Raw genomic sequence first — 25,332 nt, 5'->3', positions numbered from 1 at the left:
TACTGGAAGCCTGCTGCAGCTCATATGAGTCAGTGAATTATTACCAGGTTAAGGAGCGCACGCAGCACAATATGACACGTCAGGTGATACAAGAATTACAGCTGGTGGATTCAGGATGTTCACTGCAAGCACGCCACACTCACATCCACACAGTTTTAATTGTCACCCACCGTAGAAAGGAGGAGGGAGATTATGTTTTTGCCCATGTCTGTGTGTGTCCATGTGTCTGTCGTTCAGCAAAATACCTCATGAACCAAATGCTCAACAGATTTTAATGAAACTTTCAGAAAGTAATCATTTAAGGTACATCTACAACTGATTAACTTTTGGAGCCAGCTTGATCCACAATGGTCACCACAGGCTATGGAGCTTAGAAAACATAAAAATGGATACAACTTGGTTAGTTAGTTAGCTAAAGTTTGGTGTAATCACAACACATACTCTGAACAAAATTTCACGCATAACACCAGGCAGGTGATTCAAGAGTTTTTCTACCTGCTGCTTTGTGGTTCAGTCAACATGTGTTGTCTTTAGAGCATGATGGGATGATCTGCACTAATGTGGCAAATAACAAAATGTATGTGAACATGTTTTATTTTATTATTACATGTTAATTTGCAAGACTTGTTATTTAAGACAGCTCGGTAAAAAACAAGCCCTCTTGTTTTGTTGTGCACTGCACAGGGAGAGACACCCTCCCGCTGTTAAAAAAAAGTACATTTTCACCACTTGTTTTTTACTTTTGCTCAGGTTTTTAGACTAGTATATTTACTTGTACGTGAGTAAAATCTTAACAGAGTGACTGTACTTTTACTTGAGTACATTATTATAGTATTCTTTCCACCTCTGAATATCGTAGGACACATCATGTTACATATTTTCAAATGTTTTTATATCTTTTATGAGTTGCTCTTGAACTTTGAATCACAATTTCACTGATCATCTTATTGTTTCAAGGGTCACAATTATGAACATTGAAAAAACTCAAAAACGTCAAATCCTGACAGAAATCATAAAAGTTTAAGTTTTTTGTTTCACTTTGCAATGAAAAGTCCATTTGTAATTTGCTCCATTCACATTTTCTTTCTTGCCTGCTGCCACTTACAGATCATTTTGTCCTGACAAATTCAAGCTGTTTATTGATAATGATTTAGCTTTCTAAACGAAGACGCTGTTCATAGCCTTCGCCCAAGATTACACTGACATGCCAACCAAGACAGCCCAGTGACATCCATGGTCTTTTAGGTATTCAGGGTGAATTTCATCCACTGTCTTGCTGCCATCAAGTTGTGAAAGTATCTCCATGTGTTGCAAATGTTGCAGACTAGTAGGTGACTCAAAATTTTGGAAAAATTGCGAGAAAGAAAGAAAAATTATCAGTTGCAGTCTCTCTGAATTGTGAGTGTTTCCGACCAGTAAATTGCGCAGCCATGTTTTAATAGCCAGTTTTTGAAAATCGTGGATTAGTTTTGTGTGCAAGGCTTGTAAACTGTATTCTAGGCTGTGCACATTATTTTGTTACCCACATCCACCCACATCATACCGACCTTGGCAGCTGCCCCAGTGTTTATGATTTATAGTTAACTTTTGGACTGGGGCCACTGTCATTATTCTTAGCACCCCTCAGTATATGCTTGACCATGTCTGCCTGGCATCCTAACCCTGCTGCCGGATCCAAGTCACCATAAGGTGACAATCAGCTGACCACTTAGCTCTTCACCCAAGTGTCTAAGACATACAGCTGCAGATCTAACAACATAGTTACAAATTTGATCACCCAGGGTGCCTTGGTGTCAGGTGCACTTATGGACACCCTTGTTCTCAAACATGGTGTTCATTTTGGATGAACCATAACTAACACAGAACCCCAACAACATAACAGCATTTTTTTAAAAATGCTGCTGTTTTTAGGTAAACAGTAGGTTGAGTCATTATATAATTAATATTGGTATACTTATTTCTTATTTTATTAGATAGCTCATATTAATGGTTATTGGACACTGCTGGTTTTGAGGACATGTTGATTTCACGTGGAAACATGGAAACGACTTGAAAGAAACCTTGACTTTGACCTTGAAAAACGCTTTCCACAATTATGCAGTGGTGTTTTAACCTTCCTTGGCTTTATATTTCAGATCAAAACCAACAAAGATGAAATTGATGACATTAAGACTCATGGAGGAGTTGTTCCACCTGAAGTCACCAACAAGCTCAACCAGCTTGATACTAAGGTAAAACCAGTTTGTTTCTGTCGGATGAGCAGCTCATTTGTCCTTAATGATACTTATTGTTGAAGTGATAAAATAGTTCTTTACGCCTCACTCAGAACCTGCCAAAAGGGCTCTTATGGGCAGTCTTCATAGAACAATTTGGCCCAACTGTGCTTGAGACTTGTGTGTGTTTAGCCTCATTTTATTTTGTTTAAAAGGCCAATGACCATGATTGATTTATGACGGCAATAAAAGCACAAAACATCCAAAGGGGTGAATACTTTTTATAAGCTCTCTAAATTACTTTCTTTATGCTGATCTTATATTGACATCTACCTCCTAGCTCATTATAGGTGATTATTTTTGGTTTGATTAAAAGTCTAGGCTAAAACCTGAGAAAATATCACCTAAAAGTAAAATCTTTTGTAAATGTTTATATTTGATTTTTATATTTAAATCAATATGTGCTAATTTTTTATGTCCCTGATTTTTGCTCTCCTATATTTTCTCATATAAACAGGCACCCATCCCTATTATGTTGATCTTATGGCTTTCAAATTTGACTCAAACAAGTCACAAACTGGGTTATCAGTGACCCATGCGTCCAATAATCCATGAAGTATGAGTGTCCTGACTGTAACTTAAAAATATGAAAAAATTAGTCACATAAACATTTTAATAAAACAATAGTTTTATTTTTGTGTCTTGATTTATAATAAATATAAATTGTCACCTTGTGTAGTTATAAAAAATAATCCAAATGACTAATTAATTATAACTGCAAAACATTTATGGTATCTTCAATACTAAAAATTATAGATAAAGTCTTTGTTCTTTGGGAATTTCTTGGAAAAATAATTTCTACAACTGTTTTGGTGCTTTTCAGGTGTCGACACTGGAAGGCCAAGTGACTGAACTGCAACAGGTGAGACATTTTAAAGCTTGAGGTTGTGGTCTAATCTGTGGATTGCATGAAAACACCTACTGTTTTTGTCCCATTTTCTCCTGCAGACAGTCCAAAGGGGCTCCTGCAACAGTAACCCCTGTCAGAATGGAGGAACGTGTCTGAACTTATTAAACGCATACCACTGCTTGTGCCCCACCAACTGGGCTGTGAGTTCTTCACTGTTTGTGACAATACTGACTGGTTATAAACCAGCTGCACTTACACAATCATATGTCTGGACAAATCGTATTGACTGGGAAGTGCAAGTCCCCTGTAAATAAAACACACCTTCTGGTCCCTCTTCTTGAAAAGGGGAACCATCACCCCAGTCTGTCAGTCCAGTGAAATTGTCCCCGATGTCCACAGGATATTGCAAAGGCGTAGTAAACATACAGACTTACCGTATATAAACTTACAGACAAATTATATATATACTAACTGACATACTGTATATAGACATACACACATATTGTTTTCAGACAAACTGTTTATGGACACAGACATATATAGACTATCAGACATACTGTACTTTAGATGTACAGATATAATGTATATACACATCCATAGATGAAAACTGCCATGAAAGTAGAATTATAAAAGGGCTAATATATAACACACAAACAATAAAACCTTAATAACAAGCTTTAACTAATAGAAACATTTTAGCTTTTTAAAAGATATTTACAACTTATTTATTTGTTTGTTTATTTATTTACATTTACCAGCTTTCTCCCATTTTATTTATTTTTTCTTGCTGTGTGTGTGTGTTAGGGCCCCAATTGTGCTACAGATGTAAATGAATGTCAGGTGTATTCAGGAACTTTGCAAAGCTGTCAAAATGGGGCAACTTGTGTCAACAATCCTGGATCTTTCACGTAAGTCTCAACCTTTCCCACTGGGCTGGGTGAGTTTTCAAGCATTCAAAATGTTATGCTTTTCAGTTTACCTGTGCTGATTGCGTATACCTTTGTGTTGACACTATTCTGTAAGCCCACATTTCTCACAATGTAGCACCAGTAAAACTGCTTATACTTAGCGCTACTCCTGTCTTACTCGGAAGAAATTTTGGTATTTCCAATTCCTGTATTTGCCACTTTATAGGGCGCACTGGACTATAAGGCAACTGTCGTTTTTCGAGAAAATAAAAGCTTTAAAGTGCACCTTACAGTCCTGAAAAAACTGTACATATTGTGAGTGCTGAGTAACTTTGCTGAATGTATTGTTAACTGAATAGTTAAGGATGTCACATACAAAATAATCTATTAAAAAAAGGAATATGAATGGGGTCTAAAGACAGGTTGTTTGATTTAATTACAAAATAACTATGCCAAGTATTCCAGTGTCAGTCAGTCCAAAGTCCTTGAGTGTTTTCTTCCACCTACCCTAAAAATAGAATGGAGTGAATAGTTTTGCATCGCACCTTAGACCCAGTATAATACAGTATGTCTCTACAGACCCTGCACAAGACTTAAACGGTTTCCAGCTGGAGATACGACTTTTATTAGATCTGATGACAGATTACAGCTGTGAATGAAAATCTGTTAATGATGGTTCTGTTTGTGTCCAGTTGTACTTGTTCTCCAGAATGGTCTGGGACTCTCTGCACTGAGCGTTACGATGACTGTAGGAATGCAGGACAGGACCTGTGTGTACATGGATTATGTATTGATGCAGACCGCGTTGTACCTGGACAGGTAATAAATCCCCTGCAACTGGAGCTTAATTCAACAATTAAAAACTTAAAAGAAGATTTATTCTTTTGACGGTATCGGATGTTCAGGGATGTTTTAAAGCTAAACAAAGTTCACTCTTTATTCTTTATATTATCTGCTGATATCAGTGTTTTCATTTTGATTGTACACACCATCTAAACTTGTGAAACACCAAATGCAGAATGATTTTGTTTTTCAACTCTGTTTGTGTTTATCATTTTTTTTAATCAGCCAAAATATCAGTGCATTTGTGAGAGTGGATGGGAGGCTCCAGCTGGAAACCCAGCATGCGTGGCAGATGTCAATGAGTGTAACCTGCCCACCAAGCCCTGTTCAGCCAACCCTCCTGTTCCCTGCTACAACACCCAGGGTTCCTTTTACTGCGGAGCCTGTCCTGCTGGTACCGTTTAAAAGAGTTTGCTGTGTTCACTAACTTGTTCTTGACACATCGAGTCAAAAAGCCTGCATGAGCTTCTGGTAGAGTTATCAGGTTTAGAACAAAAATAATGACTTCATGTGGAAACGAAACAAATTCTCCGTATATTGGTGTTTAAGCTACGATTTTCCTGCCTGGACCACTTTTTTTCTATCTTTGGTTTAAATCATGAATAGATGCAAAAGTCTGCAACTGACCCATACATTTTGACGAACATTTTTCTTTCTGCTGTGTGGTAACAAAAGGCGGTCATGCACAGCAGGATAAAAAAAGAAGAGTTTAACACCTCACACTACAACAGTATACCTGTAGTTACAGGAACAGAGTCACATGGTGACGAATTCATAAATTTCAGGTCATCATTTGCAGCTGTTAAAATCAAAATTTTATTGTTTTTCTTTATTGTTTTATTTTCCTCATAGCAGAAATCACAGGACCTTAGTTACTGGCGCAGCTTATTTACACATGTGCTGAACCAAGTGATACACACAGCCTGTGTATCTTAAACTGTTTAGATTTCACGATCAGTCTCATTTAAACATAAACTAATACATTTATTTTAATGTCCTCAACTATATTTCAGGTTGGCAAGGCAATGGCTACAGCTGTCAGGATGTGGATGAATGTTTGACAAATAATGGCGGCTGCTCTGTCACTCCAATGGTTCAGTGCCTGAATACTATGGGTTCTTTCCACTGTGGTTCCTGCCCTCCTGGTATGATTGAACACAAGTTAAATATGTACAAAATCATGACGTTTGGTATGACTACCACAGACTATATCTAATAATCAGGACCCAGCAGTAACAAATGTCCCATTTGATGGAGTTGCAGTAATTGTTAACAGCTAAAACTTCTCCTTTTGATGCATTTGTAACTTATTTCAAATAGAGTTCTTGTATTTGTGCAGGTTATGAGGGAGATGGGAGAACATGCACACAATCTAATATCTGCTCTTCCAACAATGGAGGCTGTCACCCATTAGCTACTTGCTCCTCTAACCCAGGTAAAATATGTATTAATCATAAAAGTCTTTTAAGTAGGGGACATTTTGTCCTCCTCACCAACTAAATATCATATATCATATATCATTATAGATAGAAAATAACCTTTTTTATATAAAGCTGCATTTTAATGATAGAATGTCCAAAAAGTAATATGATCTTGTATTTTATCCTTGTTCTCTTCAAATCAACAATCAGTGTCGACCTTCCCTGTATGCACCTGCCCTGCCGGATATACTGGAAATGGCTACGGCCCAACAGGCTGCACCCAGCTTAGTAACATCTGTCAGACTAACAACCCCTGCATCAATGGGCAGTGTGTGGTAAGAGTGTTACCTCTTGACTACTCTGACTCTTCTTTTCTTCACCTTTTGCCTGTAAAGCTCTTCTGCTGTGGCTTCAGCTTCATTTATTTAATTTTTCAACTAAACTGTGAACTTTTTGGTAATATTTAAGCTTAGACTCTTTAAGCATTTCTGCTCAGAGTTCAACTACTTTAAACAGATTTCAAGAAATGTGTTCGCTGCTCAGCATTCACACTTAACTAGTTCTTTTGTTTTTGTCCATTTCAGCCTGCTACTAAAAATCTATCCATAATTATACACAAAATGCACTGCTCTATTCAGAATAGTGGGCTCTGACTTTTGGTTGCAGTACCTTTAATGGTTTTCATGAACTCTGCAGACATCTGAGAAATTTTCACATTTAGAACAATGGAAATGTGGGAGAAAACCCAGCCTTCTTTGGAGCTTTATAGCTCAACAATGTTTGGACATAAGAAATGCTGATGAAGATTATTTTTGCAGAACGTCAAATTTTAAAATGATATTTTGTGCCTTCTTTACCTTTTTTAGATGTGTGCTGTTTGAATATTATTGATACTCAAACGATTTGGATTGAGAATCATAGAACTCCAGGAACTTTGTCTTAATAGTAATTATACATTAATATAATTAACAACCTAAAGTACAGGCTTAATTGAACTTGACAACGTAGCAAAGATTTGTTTCAACACAGAAGAATTGGCATCAAATAAGAAGAACTACATACCTCAGTGTAACTGAGTATCAAGTGCCTGTCATGGAAGACAAACAGTTTCTAGGCACTGCTAGATGAAATCACTCACGCAGGTTTATTTATGTATGGTGCATGACATACAGAGAGCCTTAAAGACAATCAATAATTAACATCAGGGTCCCAGCGCAGAACGGGAATCTCTGAATCAAAGCTCTGGTCCCCAAAATCAACACAGGAGCTGATATTAAAGATATTGGAATACTGGACTTAAAGGAGGAGCTCAGAGAAGCAATTTAATTCAGACATAACACAGTAATGACTTATCAACAACAGGTGTTACCTTATAAAAAACTTTCCTATTACATGCTCCATTAACAGCAAATGTTAAAATAAATAATTTGTGTTTGCATGTTGCTATCACAGAGCACCACTTCATCCCCCGGCTACTTCTGCAACTGCAACTCTGGCTGGCAAGGACTTCACTGTGACCAGAATATTGATGAATGTTCAAGTAACCCCTGTCAAAATGGAGGAACCTGCACTGACGGCATTAATGGATTCACCTGTACCTGCACTGACCACTGGACCGGTCCACTCTGCCAGACTGCACAGCAAGGTATTAGGACAAGGAGGGGGTAGGGGTTTAGGCGATGATGTGCAGGGAAGATGAGACTTACTGTAACTCTGACACTGTGTTACAGCGTGTGGAGGCCAACTGACTGGCCCCGCTGGTTCCTTCAGTTATCCCAACACTCCAGGTCATGATGAATACGATCACCTGGTTAGCTGTGCCTGGGTGATAACCACTGAACCAAATAAGGTTAGTAACGGTTTCTCTTAAAACCTGGAGCTGTCCATCTTGTCCTAGTGCTATCAAACAAGTCTGTGGAGTTACACACAGTGGATTATAAGTGTAATTCATGCTGCCAGTCTTTATCTGTGTATGTGTAACATTCTGAAACAGTAAAAAAGTGTATAAAAGCACTTAATATTGTGATTATATTTCATTATGTACTGACTTTTTCATTTCCGCTTTCTGTCTTTATCAGATTCTTCGTATCACCTTTCCGTTTTTTGATCTTGAGAGCAGTGCCAGCTGCAACTTTGACTTTCTTCAGATCCATGATGGGAACAGCGCCTCTGCCTATATGATTGGAAAATACTGTGGCCAGAATAATCCCCCAGAACTTTTCAGCTCACACAATTCTTTGTATTTTTGGTTTCGCTCTGACCATTCTGTCAGTGCTGGTGGCTTCACCGTAGCTTGGCAGTCACAGGACCCAGGTAGGGAGTGGGGGGTTGGGCTATTTGTTTTGACTTTACTAAATTACATAGTAGTGTGCCGTGAATTTTCATATTTATATTTTTCTATTTCTCAGTATGTGGGGGTGAATTAACTGATTCGTATGGCAACATAAACTCACCTGGTTACCCTGGCAACTACCCACCTAACAGGGACTGCTACTGGACAGTGACAGTGGATCCTGGCCTTCTTATTACCTTTGCATTTGGTACTTTAAGTCTAGAACATCATCCAGACTGCAGCTTTGACTTCTTAGAGGTAGGAACTGTGTCATTTTACCCAATGTTTTCCAAATAAAGTGAATTATTTTATCTGTTACATTTCAAACCTGGGTGTTTGGGGTTTATTAAAAAAATAAAACTTGCTGAAATTTTCAAGTTAGTTTGTAACTTGGCAATTATGACCACTTGTGTTATAGATTCTACATTTTGTGTATGACATTTGATCTAATATGATGGAATGAAGGGGGAATATCTAGTTTGATATTGACTTCATCATCACTGATGAGTACCAACATTGTTGTGTCATCAGCAGATTTAATGAGCTTGTTTGTGCTGAGTTTACACTCATGTATATGTCAGCAAATTGAAGAGCAAAGGATTGAGCACACATCCTTGAGGGACTCCTGTGCTCAATATGATTGAGAGTGATTTTATAATACTAACACAACTTGTCTGCTGTCTTCCTAAAAGAAAATCCAAAACCTAGTTACAGATCAAGGATTTCAGTCATATCAGAGATAACTTCACTGTAAGTTGCTGTGGTATGATCATGTTAAAGGATGATAAGTCCATCCATCCATTTTCTTTACTTGATTTTCTGTTTACAGTCGCATACAAGCTGGTGCCTATCTCCAGTGGTCATTGTGTAAGAGGCGGGGTACACCCTGGACAGGTTGCAAATCACAAATCTCAAGGCCACATAGAGACAAACGAGATGGACAACCAATTACACTCTCACACCTAGTGAATATTTGAAGTTACCAATAAAGCTAAAATGCCTGTTTTTGATCTGTGGGAGGAAACTGGTCTACCAGGAGAGAACCCACACAATCCTAGTATAGCTGGGGATAAGACGGCATGCAGAACTTGTGATCACATCATCTGTGGAATGGTTGGCATTATAAGCAAACTGAAAGGGTCCAGGGTAAAGAAAATGGATGAAGGTTTATTTACCTTCTTTCTGTTTTTTTATGGAAACAGTGCCTCAGTTCCTCCCTGTGTTTGCTGTTTATTTTGTTCTTCTAGCTTAGCTTTGTAGCTTTTTCACAGTTGTCTTGTGTCATCAAATCTTTTAGATTCGAGATGGTCTATTACCTGAAGACACAGTTCTTGGGAAGTTCTGCACTACTGGTTCACCACCCCCATTGCGAACAACTGGCCCAGCTGCATGGATCCACTTTCATTCTGATTCAAGTGTTTCTGACAGAGGCTTCCACATTACATACACAACATCACCAAGTAAGTGACTTATTACACCAAAAAAGTACAAGTATGCAATTTATTACTCATGGATATATTACACAAATGTATCATCAGTTATAAGCATGTATAAAACTGTCCGAATACTTGCAGGAATTTACTTTGTGACAGTACAACAGGACAAGAAAACTTCAACAATTGTATTTTTATTACCGCCATTGTTATTTGTCCTCCATTAGTTTACAACAAAGTCATCAAAGGCAGTTAATTGCTCCAATCTTCTATGTTGATTCATTTGATTGTTCATACTAAGATTGGGAATCTTTTGGCATGTCACAATTCAATTTATTTCTGATTAAATGATTTAATAATTAAATTAGAAAATATTCAGAATTTTATGAATTTTGAAAAGTTTCAACAAATATAAACTATGTAGTACTGGTCTAATCACTGAACCCTGAGGAACTCCATAACTAACTTGGTGTATGAAGAAGATTCATTAATAAAATAAACAAAATGGAATCTATCAAATGAATATGATTTAAAACATCCTAGAGCTGTTCCTGTAATGCCAATATCATGTTCAAGCCTGATCACTTGTATCAAATGCAGCACTGAGATCTAACAGGACAAGTATGGGCACAAGTCCACTGTCTGAGGGTTTATACTGTAGAAACCCTTCTTCCACTGAGGCCAGGAGAATATTATTAGTAACTTTCACCAGTTCTGTTTCTGTGCAATAATGAGCTCTAAACTCTGACTAAAACTCCTCAAACAGATTGTTTCTTCCTGTTAAAAGAAGTTTTTTTTCTTACTTATAGCTTCCTTGAATAGATTATTTCCTACCTAACATTTTATAATTCATTGAATTCTATTTGGATTGAATTGGACTGTATTAATAAGGATTTGAATATGAATCTATAATCTATAATGACTTGAGAATACTTTCATTGTGAATTTATGTTATATACAGTAAATAAACTGAACTCAATAGAATACTGTATTAGCTGTTCACATCCTGCTTTCCATAAAACCCTACAGTATGAGTAATAAAACTGCTAACTCTGAGAGGAGTATTTGTGTTTTCCTTTGATTTGATTTGATTTTGTTTTGTTTTATCTTTAGGTGATCCTGGCTGTGGTGGTACATTCACTGACACTGAAGGCATCATAATTTCCCCCAACTGGCCCAATAACTATGCTCACAACCGCCAGTGTATCTACTTGATCAGGTTGCAGACTGGCGAAAGGGTGGCTCTTAACTTCACTCACATGGATCTCGAGACTCACAGTGGCTGTTCTTTTGACTATGTGGAGGTAACAGTGGTTTGTCACATTTTAGTAATAAAATTACCTAACATACTTTCTACCTACAAGTATTTAATATTTTGTTGTGACAGTTGATTTTACCCAAAATTTCCACAAAGCTACTAATCCTCTTGGTATTACTCGTAATCTGGTTTTGACATACAGTAAAGAGAATGAACTGAACTGTTAGCAGTGCATCCTCACAAATTTAGTTTATTTTACCATTTTTAACGACCTTTTGATATTGACCACACAGCCTCTGAGAGAAAAGCTCATTCCAGTTTATGACTTTCTCCATTTTCTGTGCAGATACGTGACGGGAGATTGGAAACTGATCCTCTGATAGGGAAGTATTGTGGAAGCTCCCTCCCAGCCCCCATTGTCTCATCAACCGAGTCGCTGTGGATACGCTTCAAATCTGACAATTCAGTCACTCGGGCTGGTTTCAGGGCTGTCTACACTGTTGGTGAGAGTTTCACATTAACATCATATCATCACACCAATGGTTTTAATGTTGTTTTTAAACAGTACTTTCAATGCATCCCTTCACTGCAAAATACATCCTAAAGTTTTTCTCACATGACTGAAAACCTGCTTCTTTTAAATCACTTACATGACACATAAATATTGTTTGTTCTCTTGTTCTGTTTGACTGATGTTTCATTTTCTGAATGAGTTTTTTTAAACTGTTGCAGCTAATATTAAGCCCATCCAGTTTGTGTTAGCAAAAGGGCTGTGCAAGGTTCATTTTAAACAAATTCAAACATTGATCTTGTATTCTGAACATATATAAAAACTTTTAATTTTGTTTACAAATATTAAATAATGTGGTGAAGAGCTGTATTGGCACTAAAAGCACTTTACAAAAATGGTTTAAGTTCTACTTAACAAATAGAACTTTTTCTTTCACCCAGGATAAAAGTCAGGTTTTCCCCTCAGCACATATTTTATATGGAGTCCTTCAGGGCTCAATATTTGGTTGATTGTTGTTTTTACGTTACATGCTCTTTCATTCCAAGCATGTTTCACTGTTCACGTCCAATGAGTAATTGTGCAATAATTTTTTTATAATATTAGGTTATAAACCACCTTGTTTATATTATTATAATTAGTTTGATATGTTTAGACTTGATATTGTTTATTATACACTATTTACTGATCTGTACTAACCACTTGTTCAGAGATGCACAAGTGATTGTCCAGTGAAAGTCATTAGGGCGTAACACATTTTATAATTTGGCTTTATGAATAAACTGTCTGATGTTTGCTAAAAGAAACATACTTCACACATAATACATCAGTTTTAACTGCTCAGTGTTCCTTTCTATTCCCAGCTTGTGGAGGTATTTTATCTGGGACGGGACAGTTCCACTCTCCCTACCACCCAAACCCTTATCCCCATAACAAAATCTGTGAGTGGGTCATTAACCAACCGGAGGGCTATGTGGTCACACTCAACTTCCTCGCTTTTGACGTTGAGGGAGGCTCCTGCAGGTTTGACTACGTTGAGGTAAAGTCAAATCCCTTTATTGAATCACCTGACAAATCAAGCATTAAAACATAAAATCACCGATGAAGTTCATATATTCATTTCAGTTTGCAGAGAAAATAATGTTGATGAGATGTATACAAAAGTTGTGATCAGTAAGCTTAACAGTGTGGATTTTTGGTAACACTTTAGGGAATACAAACTAACCACTAAGTGCTTTTTAACATGTAAATCAGTAGCATATTAACTCTTAATTAAGCATAAATAAGAATCTGAAATTCTGAAAACAGACTGAAATATAAAGGTAGTTTTTTTCCTGGACAGTGTAGTTTTGGACCATTATGTGTTTTTTTAAATGTGCAAAACCTTCATTACATATAACAAGAAAACTATCCTCATACTTTTTTTCCTGACATAGAATGGAAATAGAACATGTGCATTTTAATCAATCTATTTGCTTCAAGATGCAGTCCATCACTCAGTTGCAGAAATTATTGCATTTTTTGCTTTCTTTCTTCTTATTCTTTCTGCTGTTTTGCCTCCTTAAGGACCAGCCCTACTCCTTTCTCTTCCTATCCACACCATGGTAAAACAGCTTAAACCCTGCCCCAATGTTGCGAGCCTTGCTGCCTTCCCACTTGGTCTCTTGAACACATAATACATCTACCTTCCTCCTCTGCATGATGTCAGCCAGCTCTCTACCTTTGCCTGTCATTGTCCCTACATTTAGAGTTGCTACCCTCAATCCTACGCTCTTGACTTTCCTCTTCTCCCTCTGTCTCCTGGCATGTTTCCCTCATCATGGTCTCCGACTAACAGTAGCACATATTCCACCTGCACCCTGTTTGTCAGCAGCATAGATGGCGGTCGTTGTTAACCCTGGCCTCGACCGATCCAGTATGGTGCCGGTTAGATGAACTTGCATGTTTGCTTTGACAAAATGTTTTACCCCTAATGCCCTTCCTGATGCAACCCTCATCATTTACATGGGCTTGGGACCGGCACAAGAGATAACTTCGAAATAAAGAACTGATGTGTTACCAAGGCAACCCCCCCAAAAAAAACAAAAAACAAAAACAAAACAACAACAACAACAAAAAACACTTACTCCTGTTGTATTGTTGCCTTTTAAGATTTATACCAAAATTATTGCAAAGAAACTCCTAATTAATGAGCTGTTCATTGTAGAATTAGGTCATTCAGAATAAACAATTAGGAAATGCTTAAGAGTGTTTTTGTAGCTAATTTGCACGTTTTTATTCACCTAGTTAGTAGTTAGTTTTTGTTCGCTAAACTAAAGTGGTCAAAATTATGTGATTATTCTGTATAAATTGTTTTGTATAAAAACACACACACACACAAAATTAAATCTAAATTTAGTGTTCCAAGTCAAAAAATATTGCTTAGAAAAAGATTTTAAAAATGTATTGGTTTAATTACATTTTATGTAGTCAGAAAAACACTCCAGGGAATAGAATCAAAATGTTTGTGACTTTCTGCACCTTCAGCCAAGCCTACAGTTTCACCTTTTAACACATACAGGATGTTATGTATACACACATTTTTAAAGATGTGCTTACGTTGTTTTGCAAGTATGTCTTCACATGCAAGTCTTCATTTTGTGCTTAGCATGAAACAGCCATCCAACTCAAAAAATATGAAATAAATACTAAAAACTTTGATGGTAATGGTTGTAACAAAACTTAGAAAGGGGTAAGAAAAACTTTTGCAAAGCTCAGAATGTAGTGTTTTGGTTGCAAAGAAAGAATAAAACAGAATAAACAACTGCTGGCACCTGTTTGCTTCTTTTTCTAGGTCAGGGATGGGTCCACGTCTAGCTCTCCCCTGCTGGGGACATTTTGTGGTGCTGCGATTCCTCCCAGACTCCAGTCCACACAGAGGTCTATGTATATCCAGTTCAGGACAGACTCCTCTGTCAGCAACCACGGCTTTGAAGCAGCCTATGGCTCTGCCATAGAGGGTGAGAGAAATATCTTTGTCATCAGATTTCAAACTGTCATCTTTGGTTATACAGAAATAACAATTATGAAAATGTTCTTCATACTTTTGTTCAAAATCTAGATAAGTAATTTTATATATTTCGTTTCATTTTTTTTTTCTTTAGATTCAAAAGTTCAAGCCTTATATTAATTTTCTACTCTTTAAGAACTTCTTTGACAGAAGCGTGTGTAAATTACATGATCAACCACATTTCATGGTGGTGAGGGATAATCAATATAGTCAAGTATTGACTGCTGCTGACTAATTTCTGATCTACATTATTTGGACTGAGTGGATTTGTTTAGATGACAGAATTTGAACTCGTAACTGAGGACAAATACATAAACACAAAAAACACATATACAAACACTTCATACACACCAACACTAACACATCAATACATTATAGAGCATTTGTCATTGTTGGGTTTGGTGGATGGTGGATGGTTTGGACCCAAGATGCAGACTGACCAGAGAACAAAAACAAAAGGCTGACATGGCAGCAACTAAAACTACATAACAAAATCCAGAGTTGCAGGGAACATAAAAGTCAAAACACGAGGATGACCAGACAGCACATAAGAGGGACAATGAGTGAGTGAGTAAGTGAGGAAAACAACCAGGTTTTAAAGATTGAGGGTAATGAGGGAGTGGAAACAGGTGACTGATTACTAACAAGGACAGGTGTGGAGGTGAGGCAGGCTGACAGATCTACTGAGGGAGAGTGAGAGATAGCACGAGGAACACAGGGGGCAGAACAACAAAAGAAAACATGAAACAATAAACTTAATACAATATTAAACTCAAGAATACCCAAATCCTGACAGTCATATATGGAGTGAAAGAAACAAACCTATTTATTTCCAAGTCAATTTGTTTGAGGCAACAATCTTATGTTATTAATTTTATATCTTTATACCATGTTCCTGTGCTCTAAACGTGTTACATTATTTACCAAAATTAATATTATTTTTATTTTGTTTCTTAAACGCTTCTTATAATGTTTTGAAAAGTCTTATTTCTAATGTTTTCTTATGCCAGGCTGTGGGGGGACCCTGACGAGCACTTCAGGCACCATTACAAGCCCTGGCCACCCAAGTGGCTATCCCCATGGTGCTAATTGTACCTGGTACATTAATGTTCCAGTGGGCAACCTGATTCGACTGTCGTTTGACTCATTCAACCTGGAATACCACGTTAACTGTAATTATGATTACGTTGAGGTTTATGACAATGGTACGGTGGGGACTGGAAACAAGCTTGGCAGGTACAACACTCACAAAGGGCTGCTACTAATGGCTATTTTTATTTCAGTTTCTTATTGACTAATTTTTTGATTAATCGGTTTTTTGATTAATCGGTCCTCAAGGAACACTATCCTGCATGTTTTCATTGTTTCCCTGCTTTTCAGCAGGTCCTTTCAGTCTGCAGAAGCCTGTTAATCACTCCCTCATTCAAATCAGGTGTGTCAAAGCAGGGAAACAACTAAAACATGTGGTCCTCGAGGACCAGGGTTGGGATTCACTGATCTAAACAACTATCTTTTGTATTGAAAAATCATAATCAACAGTTTAATTTTAGTTCATTTTGTTTTTACAGTCAACATTACTACCAAATAAAGTGTAAACTAAAACATGCACTTGCAAATACAAAATACAGGCTTGAATTTTTTTATTTCAGTATGACAAAATAAATAAAATGAAGCTTATAATATTTATATATTTAAAAATAATAAGCCTGAATATTCAGCCTGCTGTAAGGAAGAGCTGAGTATACATGACTTAACGTATTATAAAGCATTTGACTAAGGCAACAAAAGCAGTCATAATGGAGTTCTAAGTATTTTGTAAAGCAGTTATAATGGTTTGTTGTGTTTTGTATGTGCAGGTATTGTGGACGTTCGGTGCCTCCATCACTCACCAGTTCTGACAACCAGCTGACCCTGTTATTTGTGTCTGATTCGAGTTTAAGCCATGAGGGGTTTTCTGCCAGTTATATATCTATAAATGCAACCACAGGTACTCAATAGATTTGCCAAATGACTTCAGTTTTTAATAAATATATATTTTAGATGGTTTGCTTTAAACATGGAAACACAAGGTCAGCTTTCACTGCAAGTTTTAACAAAAGGAAAAGTGATTTACTTATGAAAGCCACTGTAGTAATGGGTGAGGAAGGAGGTGAACACAGTGTGCAGACTCATAATTAAAAGGAAACTAATTTATTAAAATGAAAAATTAAACAGAAAACAAAAGCTGACGTGGCAGCAGAATTAAACTAAATACAAAATGTGGAACATGAACAGACTTGGAGCAAAAACGAGGACAAGGCATGGATGACGTGGCATGAACTTCTAACAGGAAACTATGAACCAGCAGGGAATAGACAAAGACAGATGGCCCAAAATTCCAAATCCCGACAGCCACACTATTTAAACTGAGGAGGATGTTTGGATAAAGATGTGATCATTAGTTGATAAAGGATCCAAGCCTTGAGTACAGCAATAAAAACACTGAGTTAAGCATGTCCTGCTTTGTTTAATGGGTTACTGCTTAATAAGGCCATTTTAGAAATTGCATTATCGTTGTGCCAAAAGTGTACAGCTTTTATATTCTTTAAATGCAAGCTGTGTGTCAGCAGAGTGGGGTCCTTATGTCCAGATGTCTTGTCAAATAATGCAGGATCAGGCAGGCTTTTACTTCAAATGAAATTCAGGCCCTATAATCTTCACCTAATATTTTTTTAGATTTATAATAAAACACCCTCTGTAGACTTGTCACCTTAAAGTGATGTAAAGATCTGAGTATTCTCCTGACTTTCAGGGCTGTGTTGTGTAGGGCATAGGGTATCCCAAAGAAAATTGGTGGCAGAAAAGGGGTCAGACAAAGAGAAGTTTAAGGATCTCTCTGAAGCGATGTCAAAACATGGAACCTCACGTGGAGCAGAAAAACTGGAAACTTCTCAAACATATATGTGAAATCTTCCACCGCACTCAGGAGTCCACCCTGGAGTCTTTTTCCTCGTCATGTAATGCAGCTTTCCCAGAAACACAACAACAGCACTAATACGTCAATCAGTATTTATCTGTTCTCCTGACCGTATTATGAGCCAGAATCTGGTTATTGTGCTGCTCATCTAGCTGATGGTGTCCCCAAAAGTTGCTCAACTGCAAAGTAGTTTACAGAAATTAAGAACAATTAGAAATATATATAGTTACAACAAAGAAATAATCAACCCAAGTTCCATACATTTTGTGGTCCATTCCAGTGTTTTTCTATTTCAGTGGCCAGTAAACAAACCAAAGTATTTTTTTTATTGTTGCCCATTTTTAATTTAACATGCTTGACCCTTTAACTGTATGCTGTAGAAACCCTTCTTCTAAATTGAGTAAAGTATTTTTGTATAGAACATTTTATGTATAAAGCAACATTATACATAAAATACGATGACTGTAGGAACTAAATTATTTTAAAATAAAGGAAAGTTTCACAACATTATTGTATATGGTTGCTCCTGATACCATATGTAAAACCCCAAAATTTGCCTCAGGGTTTTAAGAGTATAAGCTACTTTACTTTAAATCTGCATAAAAACACAGCATTCAGAATACTATATAATATCCATATTTTTAATTTCTCCTTAGATTGTGGTGGGACCCTCACTTCTCCAACAGGTTCTTTCAGTTCACCCAACTTCCCTGACTACTACCCAAGCAGCAGAAACTGTGTCTTTAAGATCATTGTTCAGCTCAACATGCAGATTATGCTGAACTTCACAACATTTGACTTGGAGGGCACTCCTCCATCTTGCACCTATGACTTTGTGGAGATCAGGTAAGAAAAGAAGTACAATGATAGAGTTTGGTTCTCTGTGTGACAAAAAGAGCCCTTGTCATTTTTCTACAGTTTGGATTTTTAATACCACCAGCACATTTTGTTATTTTATTATTGTTTTTCAATTACTTACAACTGAAACAGGAAAAATGATGTCATGATTATAATTATTATGTATAACTGTTTACATAACACTTAACATAACACCAGTATGGCATGTAAACTTAATAACCATTAATGTTAAGATTATCATATACCATTTAATGGACATAAAGGCTATGAAGTTATGTACACAGAGAAATCAACTCGTTACTTTAAACTGTGGAGTTAAGTCCCTCTGCAGCCATTCAAACTAAATTACATTGTTTTGACTAAATGGGACAATACTATTGTTAACTACCTTTGACTTGTGCAGGGATGGTGGTTATGAAACATCTCCATTGATTGGTAAATTTTGTGGCAATCAAAAGCCTCCAGTTCTGGTGTCCCATAGCAACCGTTTATGGGTCAGGTTCCGCTCTGACACGTCAATCACGCGTCAAGGGTTTATTGCCCACTGGGATGGAACACAAACGGGTAAGGATTTATTGTTTTGTATTTTGTTATTGTTTTATTTACTCAGATGTTTTGTTTTTGGTGGTGGTGATGGTTTTAGTTGGGGAGGGGGTCAGGGCTGCAGTGGTCTTCTTCATTCAAACAAATGGAGGTTCCTGTGTTGTCAAGCAAGTTTGTTTAATGTATGAGAGGATTAAAAAGCTGCTTTACTTTTATGAACATTGTTTACTATACATGGTATTAGTACCAAAACACCATTCAGCATTTTCTAAGTCTGTCTTGCTCACAGTACTCCGTCAGATGATTGGATAAAGATGAAAGCACTCCTTTTTTAAGTGAAAATTTTGTTATTTTATAATTTATTTTTCTATCTTCCAAGGTTGTGGAGGAACGCTGACAACTGCAACTGGAGGATTTTCTTCTCCTAACTACCCTCTGCCATACCACCCTAATGCAGAGTGCTATTGGCACATTAAGACCAGCCAGGGCAGTCAACTCCAGCTTTCTTTCTCAGATTTTCACCTGGAATCCAGCTCATCCTGCTCTTATGATTACCTAGCAGTGAGTAATGTATCTTAACAACATGTAGGTGCACTGGTTAAACTTCCTAAATACTTTACTCCAAGGTATTTGATGTTGTAAACAGTGCAGTTAATGTAATGCATTAATTTGTGTTGTCATCCAGGACATGTCTGTCCTCAATGGTTCAATAGAAGACAACTGGATTTCAATTGATTCTTGAAAATGTTTCACATCTAATCCAAAAGGTTTTTTGGTTCTGATCGTGGGTTTTGAATTCCAGGTTTATAAGTTGCTGTTATAACAATGACAATAATAGGGCCATTGGGTCACATGAGTTGCTGACCCACCCCTGCATCATGTGAGTCGTTTGGGTCAGTGACACTTGTTGAATGCTTCCTCATGACGTCAACATGAGCTGTTTTGGTCCCATGTTTCAAGGTGTGGATGATTGTAAAACTGCTTGGAGAGATGAGTCAAGGCTACACTAAAGGTGTTAAAAAGTTGGAACCTCTTCAGTTTAATGTTGGTTTTTCATGTTTAACATTGATGGCTTCTTTCATTCCCTTCTCAAGCCACCTGTCTTCCCTTTCTAAAATTTCCACATTACTGTCCTCAAAACTTGTTCTTGGGATGTAGATGAAGTGCTGAGTCTTGACCAGACGAGCTGACTCTTCTGTGTTGTTCCATCCCTTTGTGTAGCTACTGTTTTGTTTCTCCAATATAGAGGTCTGAACATCTCTCGCTGCACTGGATAGCATATACCACACTGCTACGCTTGTGTTTAGGTGTTTTATCCTTAAGGTAAATCAGTCTCTGTCTGAGAGTGTTCTTAGGTTCGAAATGCACTGGAATATTGTGCTTGGAAAACATCCTTCTGAGTTTCTCAGACACTTCAGACACATATGGGATGGCAATGTTCTTTTGCTTGCTTTTCTTTTCTCCTTTATTTGATTGAGTTGAGTGTTTTCTTGATTTCCTAGTTGCCTTTACGTAAGCTCAGTTATTAAATAAACTAATAAACCAAACTATAATGAATAAACTTTGTTATCTATCTATCTATCTATCTATCTATCTATCTATCTATCTATCTATCTATCTATCTATCTATCTATCTATCTATCTATCTATCTATCTATCTATCTATCTATCTATCTATCTATCTATCTATCTATCTATCTATCTATCTATCTATCTATCTATCTATCTATCATTTAACTTCTTGCATATTGCATTCTGTGTACTCATCCGGTCAGCTGGCTGCCTCCTCAGCTGCTTGTTGTGCATGCCCCCCTCCATAACAGCAGCTCAGTGTTCTTCCAGAGATTTCTAAGGGTTTTTCATGATCTTAAACAACTCGGTTGAATCATCTCTTTCTCAATCTTGACATTTGAACAAACTGCAGTAAACATTGCTCTCATGTAATTTATATTCATCTTGTGTTTTCAGGTATTTGATGGAAACAGCACCAGTGCTTCAGAGTTGGCCAGACTCTGTGGCACACAGCTCCCAAGCAGCATCAATTCTTCCAGCAGTCAGATGTACATCAAACTCCGCACAGACAGCAGTGTCAGCGCTGGAGGCTTCCTAGCATCATATAGCTCCAGTATGAGAACATACTCAGTTTGCGCAATGCCTTCACACTGCTGCAGTCTCTTAACACCTTAAACACCTATAAAAAGAGAGAGGATAATAGAAGAGTTCCTATTATCGTCTCTCAAAACTCACAGTATTGTTCTGTATTGACTAAGAGTGTCTGATTGTGTTTGTTTTCAGATTGTCAGAACATCCTGATCTCAGGTCGACACAGAGGAGTGATCGAGTCACTGAACTTTCCAAATAACTACCCAGCCAATTCCCAGTGCAGCTGGACCATCCAGGCCACCAGTGGAAACACCATCAACTACACCTTTACTGCCTTCCAGTTAGAGGGCAGTTCCAGCTACTGTAGCTATGACTACATCCAGGTACACAGATGCACACAGAATTTAATTTGTACTGACGTGCACACACTTGCTATTTTAGCAGTTACTGTGTGGTACGGCTATCGTTCAAAGATTTAGTTTGTTATTATTTTTTAGACCTCTTTATTTTTACTCCCTGAATACCTTGCATCTTAGTTGCTCTTTTGGTGATTCACAGCAGAGTATGAAGTGGCTGGGATGACTCTAGGTTGGGGAGATTACGAGTGATGTTAGGATGGAATGGGAGATGGATTGTCAGATCGAGCCCTTGTCCGCAGTAATGAGGGCGTTATTTCAGTCTGTCACGATGAAGAAAAAGTTGAGTTGAAAGGCAAAGCTCTCAATTTATTTATCTGTTTACATTCCAACCCCCACCTGTGGTCAAGAGGTATGGATCATGACCAAGAGAACAAGATCTCAGAAACAAGCAGCTGAAATGAGCTTACTTCATAGGGTGGCCTTAAAGATAAGGTGAGGAGCTCTGTCATCTGGGGGGAACTCAGACTAGTGTCACTGTTCCTTTGTATCAAAAAGAGTCAGTTCAGGTGCTTCAGGCACCTAAATAAAATGCCTCCTGGACACCTCCCTTTAGAGGTTTTCCAGGCATGTCCCACTGGTTTTAGTTTAACCCTCCTGCAGCCCTTGTAACTTTGGGTCCATTTGACCGAAGGTCACAGGAGGGTTAAATGTTAAGAAAACAATTTCATGTACCTTCATACATGGGCCGACAAATTCTTATCTGCAAAAATGCTTAAAATTAACCCATTACAGACAGAATCTTTATTTATATATTTTTTGGAAGTTAACACATCCATTTTCACTTTCTGTTATAAATTGTTATAAAAATGTTTTTAAAATATTCTCTGATTTATGGGTTAACTGAGTCTTCCTTATTTTTGGAACTTCTATGTGCACAGCAAAACAATCCAACTTTCTTCTTGCTTCTCTTTCATTTCAAGAGTTAAAATACTCTCAAAAGATATTAATACCACTTTACAATAAGGGTCTCTTTACAAGTGACTTATAAATAGGTTTTTCCTGGCTTTAAGAACTATTAGCAATCATTTATATAATAGTTATAAAACTCACTATTTGGATAAATCAACAGCTTTCCTTTCATTTATACAGGTAAATGTAAATTGTTGTTAGTTACTCTGCTTTTTTTTTCTTTTTTTAATTAAATTAGTTTTACATCCCAAAACAAATCCTCATAGTGCTTACATGCAAGTAACCATAAGAAGCCAGTCAAGATTGCAACTTTTTTTTTTTATTACCAATTTGAGTTTGTACAGATGGACTAATAACTGCATTATTACTCATTTATTAGTAATTTGTAAGTGTATCCTTATTGTAAAGTGTTATAGAGACATTAGGTCAATCTCTCAGTTAATCCTACATGAAATGTCAAAAGTATTTTCTGTGTAATTTAAGGGTATTGAATCTGGTTTAATTTCAGGACTGATTTTTGTTGATTTGTTGATTTTTTGTTGTTTGTATTTTATTATGCATGGAGACTCTTAGATGTATTTAACTGCACATAATGTTTATTGTTTGTTGTCTCTTTCATTATTTTCACATAAGCAGAAAGCATAGATACACTGACATCTGTTTGCAGGTTATATAGCAGCTTGAATTTAATATGCAGTGTTAAAATATTAATTCTCTCGACAATAACCATAAAACATTTAATCTTATTATAGTACTTAATTTCCTGGTGTTTTAATTTGTCTCTGTAAACTTATTTCGGACAATATATTCTGTGGATGTAACTTTTTACTGACTTTATTCTCCAAATCTTGCTGTTCTAGCTTTATAATGGGCCTAACGAGCAAGCTCCTCTTATTGGTAAATTCTGTGGAACTTTCCCACCACCAGCCAACAGCACCACAGGCTCTACCCTCACCATGGTTTTCAGAACAGACTCCTCTATATTCATGCCTGGGTTTCAGATGATGTGGTACCAGAATGGTAAGATGATGCATTTATAATTTCAGAATCAGCCAAGTGCTAATAAAATATGAGTGTGATTGCACAGAGATCTGGAGCTCCTTCAGGGCAACCTTTGGCCATATATATATCTATATCCATATCTATATCTATATATAGATATATATATATTTTTTTTATTAAAGTTATCTATCATTAATCATTGTATGTACATCTATATTTAAATAGCCTTCAGAGTCAGTTTGATTCAGGATGGCTGCCATGGCTTATTGACCAAATAAAAACAGTCAGCTTTGTAGATATTGATCTAAATATTGATATCCTAATAGCTCAAAGGCTTCCCTCTTTGCACATACTTTGAGTGCTAACAGATCACATTATTGCTCACATGACATCATTTTTAAGACTTGACCAAAAACTAAAACCCTGTCATTTCTCAAGATGAGATCATCTTGAGAAATGACAGTAGGCCTTTAATTATACAGAAAAACACATAAAGTTCTTGATAAGAAACCGCAACATGTTCATTATTATTCAATAATACAAAAAATAGCTTGTTGAGTTGGGGGCATGGTAAAATAATGCAAATGTTTTTCTTAAGTAGCAAACTGCACATGGCCGGACCTCTCCTTCCCTCAGTTTGTCAGCATTAGAAGTGTATAAACAGAAGTGCAGAGAGAGAGGAGACTGTGTTGTTCCATTCAGGAAAATTTGTTTAGGTCATTTTGTGTTTTTTGTTAAAGCTGCACTGGACTGGAACTCTGTTCTAGAAAAGAAGTGGACATTTGTAGTTTATTTAAATATCAGATAAGAAAGTGGTTTCACAATTCTCAGATTTCTCAGCACTGACATCACTTTGCTGTTTGAGGTAATGTTTATTAATGTGCACGGTCCCTATTAAATAAACTAATAAACCAAACTAAAATGAATACACTTTGTGCTCTTAAAGGGAATTTCAAATAAATACCTTAACAATGGGGTCAAGTGCAAAAAATACAGTTTCCACTTCTGATGTTTAAATTTAGTACTGTGCTTGGATAAAAATACCAGCTGTGTCAAAGTTTAATAAATAAATTGTAATAAAATGGTGTGTGTCTCTGTAGGTTGTGGTGGGGAGCTTTCCGGCCCCAGAGGCTCCATCAACAGCCCGGGATATCCAGTCAGGTATCCTGACAACACAGAGTGTATCTGGTATATCACCTCAGCAGCTGGCAGCAGTATTACCCTAACTATCCATGAATTCGATGTGGAATTCCACCAGAACTGCAACTATGATGTGCTGGAAGTAAGTTAACATGTCCAAACCATCTCAGTCTCCAAACCTGAGCTGTCTCTTTGATGGACTCATTTTGAATCCTGTCTATTTTGGATCCCCCACAATAGAAATCTGAACATGTTCATCTCTCCCACCTCCAGCTCCTCCTCCTGTCTTTTTGTTAGAGCTACTATCTCCAAACCAGACAACATATCAGTTCAATTTAGATTAGTTTATTTATATAGCGCCAATGTACCCAAAACGTCATCTCAGGTCACTGTACAAAAACATTCACATACATTATAAAATGCCAATGAGAAAAGTTATCTATCTAAGGAAGCCAACAGATTGCATCGAATCTTCATGTTGTTGCAATCCCCCATCCTGAGCACCACATTGGTGATAGCGGAAAGGA

At 37.0% G+C, this 25,332-nt stretch overlaps 1 protein-coding gene across 1 annotated transcript in view; it reads left to right on the top strand.

The window, feature by feature from the left end:
* cubn (cubilin (intrinsic factor-cobalamin receptor)) overlaps positions 1-25,332 on the top strand; it is a 63,448-nt gene that overhangs the window by 2,992 nt on the left and 35,124 nt on the right. The window contains exons 3-29 of the mRNA XM_017414114.3: positions 2,136-2,231; positions 3,097-3,135; positions 3,222-3,323; positions 3,928-4,031; positions 4,724-4,850; positions 5,100-5,268; positions 5,888-6,019; positions 6,214-6,309; positions 6,506-6,630; positions 7,748-7,940; positions 8,026-8,144; positions 8,374-8,608; positions 8,704-8,885; positions 9,925-10,087; positions 11,174-11,364; positions 11,665-11,821; positions 12,690-12,865; positions 14,660-14,825; positions 15,886-16,111; positions 16,732-16,862; positions 18,488-18,677; positions 19,093-19,253; positions 19,612-19,793; positions 21,201-21,357; positions 21,528-21,718; positions 23,524-23,683; positions 24,766-24,947. Coding sequence (XP_017269603.1) covers positions 2,136-2,231; positions 3,097-3,135; positions 3,222-3,323; positions 3,928-4,031; positions 4,724-4,850; positions 5,100-5,268; positions 5,888-6,019; positions 6,214-6,309; positions 6,506-6,630; positions 7,748-7,940; positions 8,026-8,144; positions 8,374-8,608; positions 8,704-8,885; positions 9,925-10,087; positions 11,174-11,364; positions 11,665-11,821; positions 12,690-12,865; positions 14,660-14,825; positions 15,886-16,111; positions 16,732-16,862; positions 18,488-18,677; positions 19,093-19,253; positions 19,612-19,793; positions 21,201-21,357; positions 21,528-21,718; positions 23,524-23,683; positions 24,766-24,947 — 4,152 coding nt within the window. The remainder of the gene's footprint in view (positions 1-2,135; positions 2,232-3,096; positions 3,136-3,221; positions 3,324-3,927; positions 4,032-4,723; positions 4,851-5,099; positions 5,269-5,887; positions 6,020-6,213; positions 6,310-6,505; positions 6,631-7,747; positions 7,941-8,025; positions 8,145-8,373; positions 8,609-8,703; positions 8,886-9,924; positions 10,088-11,173; positions 11,365-11,664; positions 11,822-12,689; positions 12,866-14,659; positions 14,826-15,885; positions 16,112-16,731; positions 16,863-18,487; positions 18,678-19,092; positions 19,254-19,611; positions 19,794-21,200; positions 21,358-21,527; positions 21,719-23,523; positions 23,684-24,765; positions 24,948-25,332) is intronic.

The sequence above is a fragment of the Kryptolebias marmoratus genome, linkage group LG21 (genome assembly GCF_001649575.2).
Source record: "Kryptolebias marmoratus isolate JLee-2015 linkage group LG21, ASM164957v2, whole genome shotgun sequence".
NCBI lineage: Eukaryota > Metazoa > Chordata > Actinopteri > Cyprinodontiformes > Rivulidae > Kryptolebias > Kryptolebias marmoratus.
This window is presented reverse-complemented; position numbering and strand designations above follow the sequence as displayed.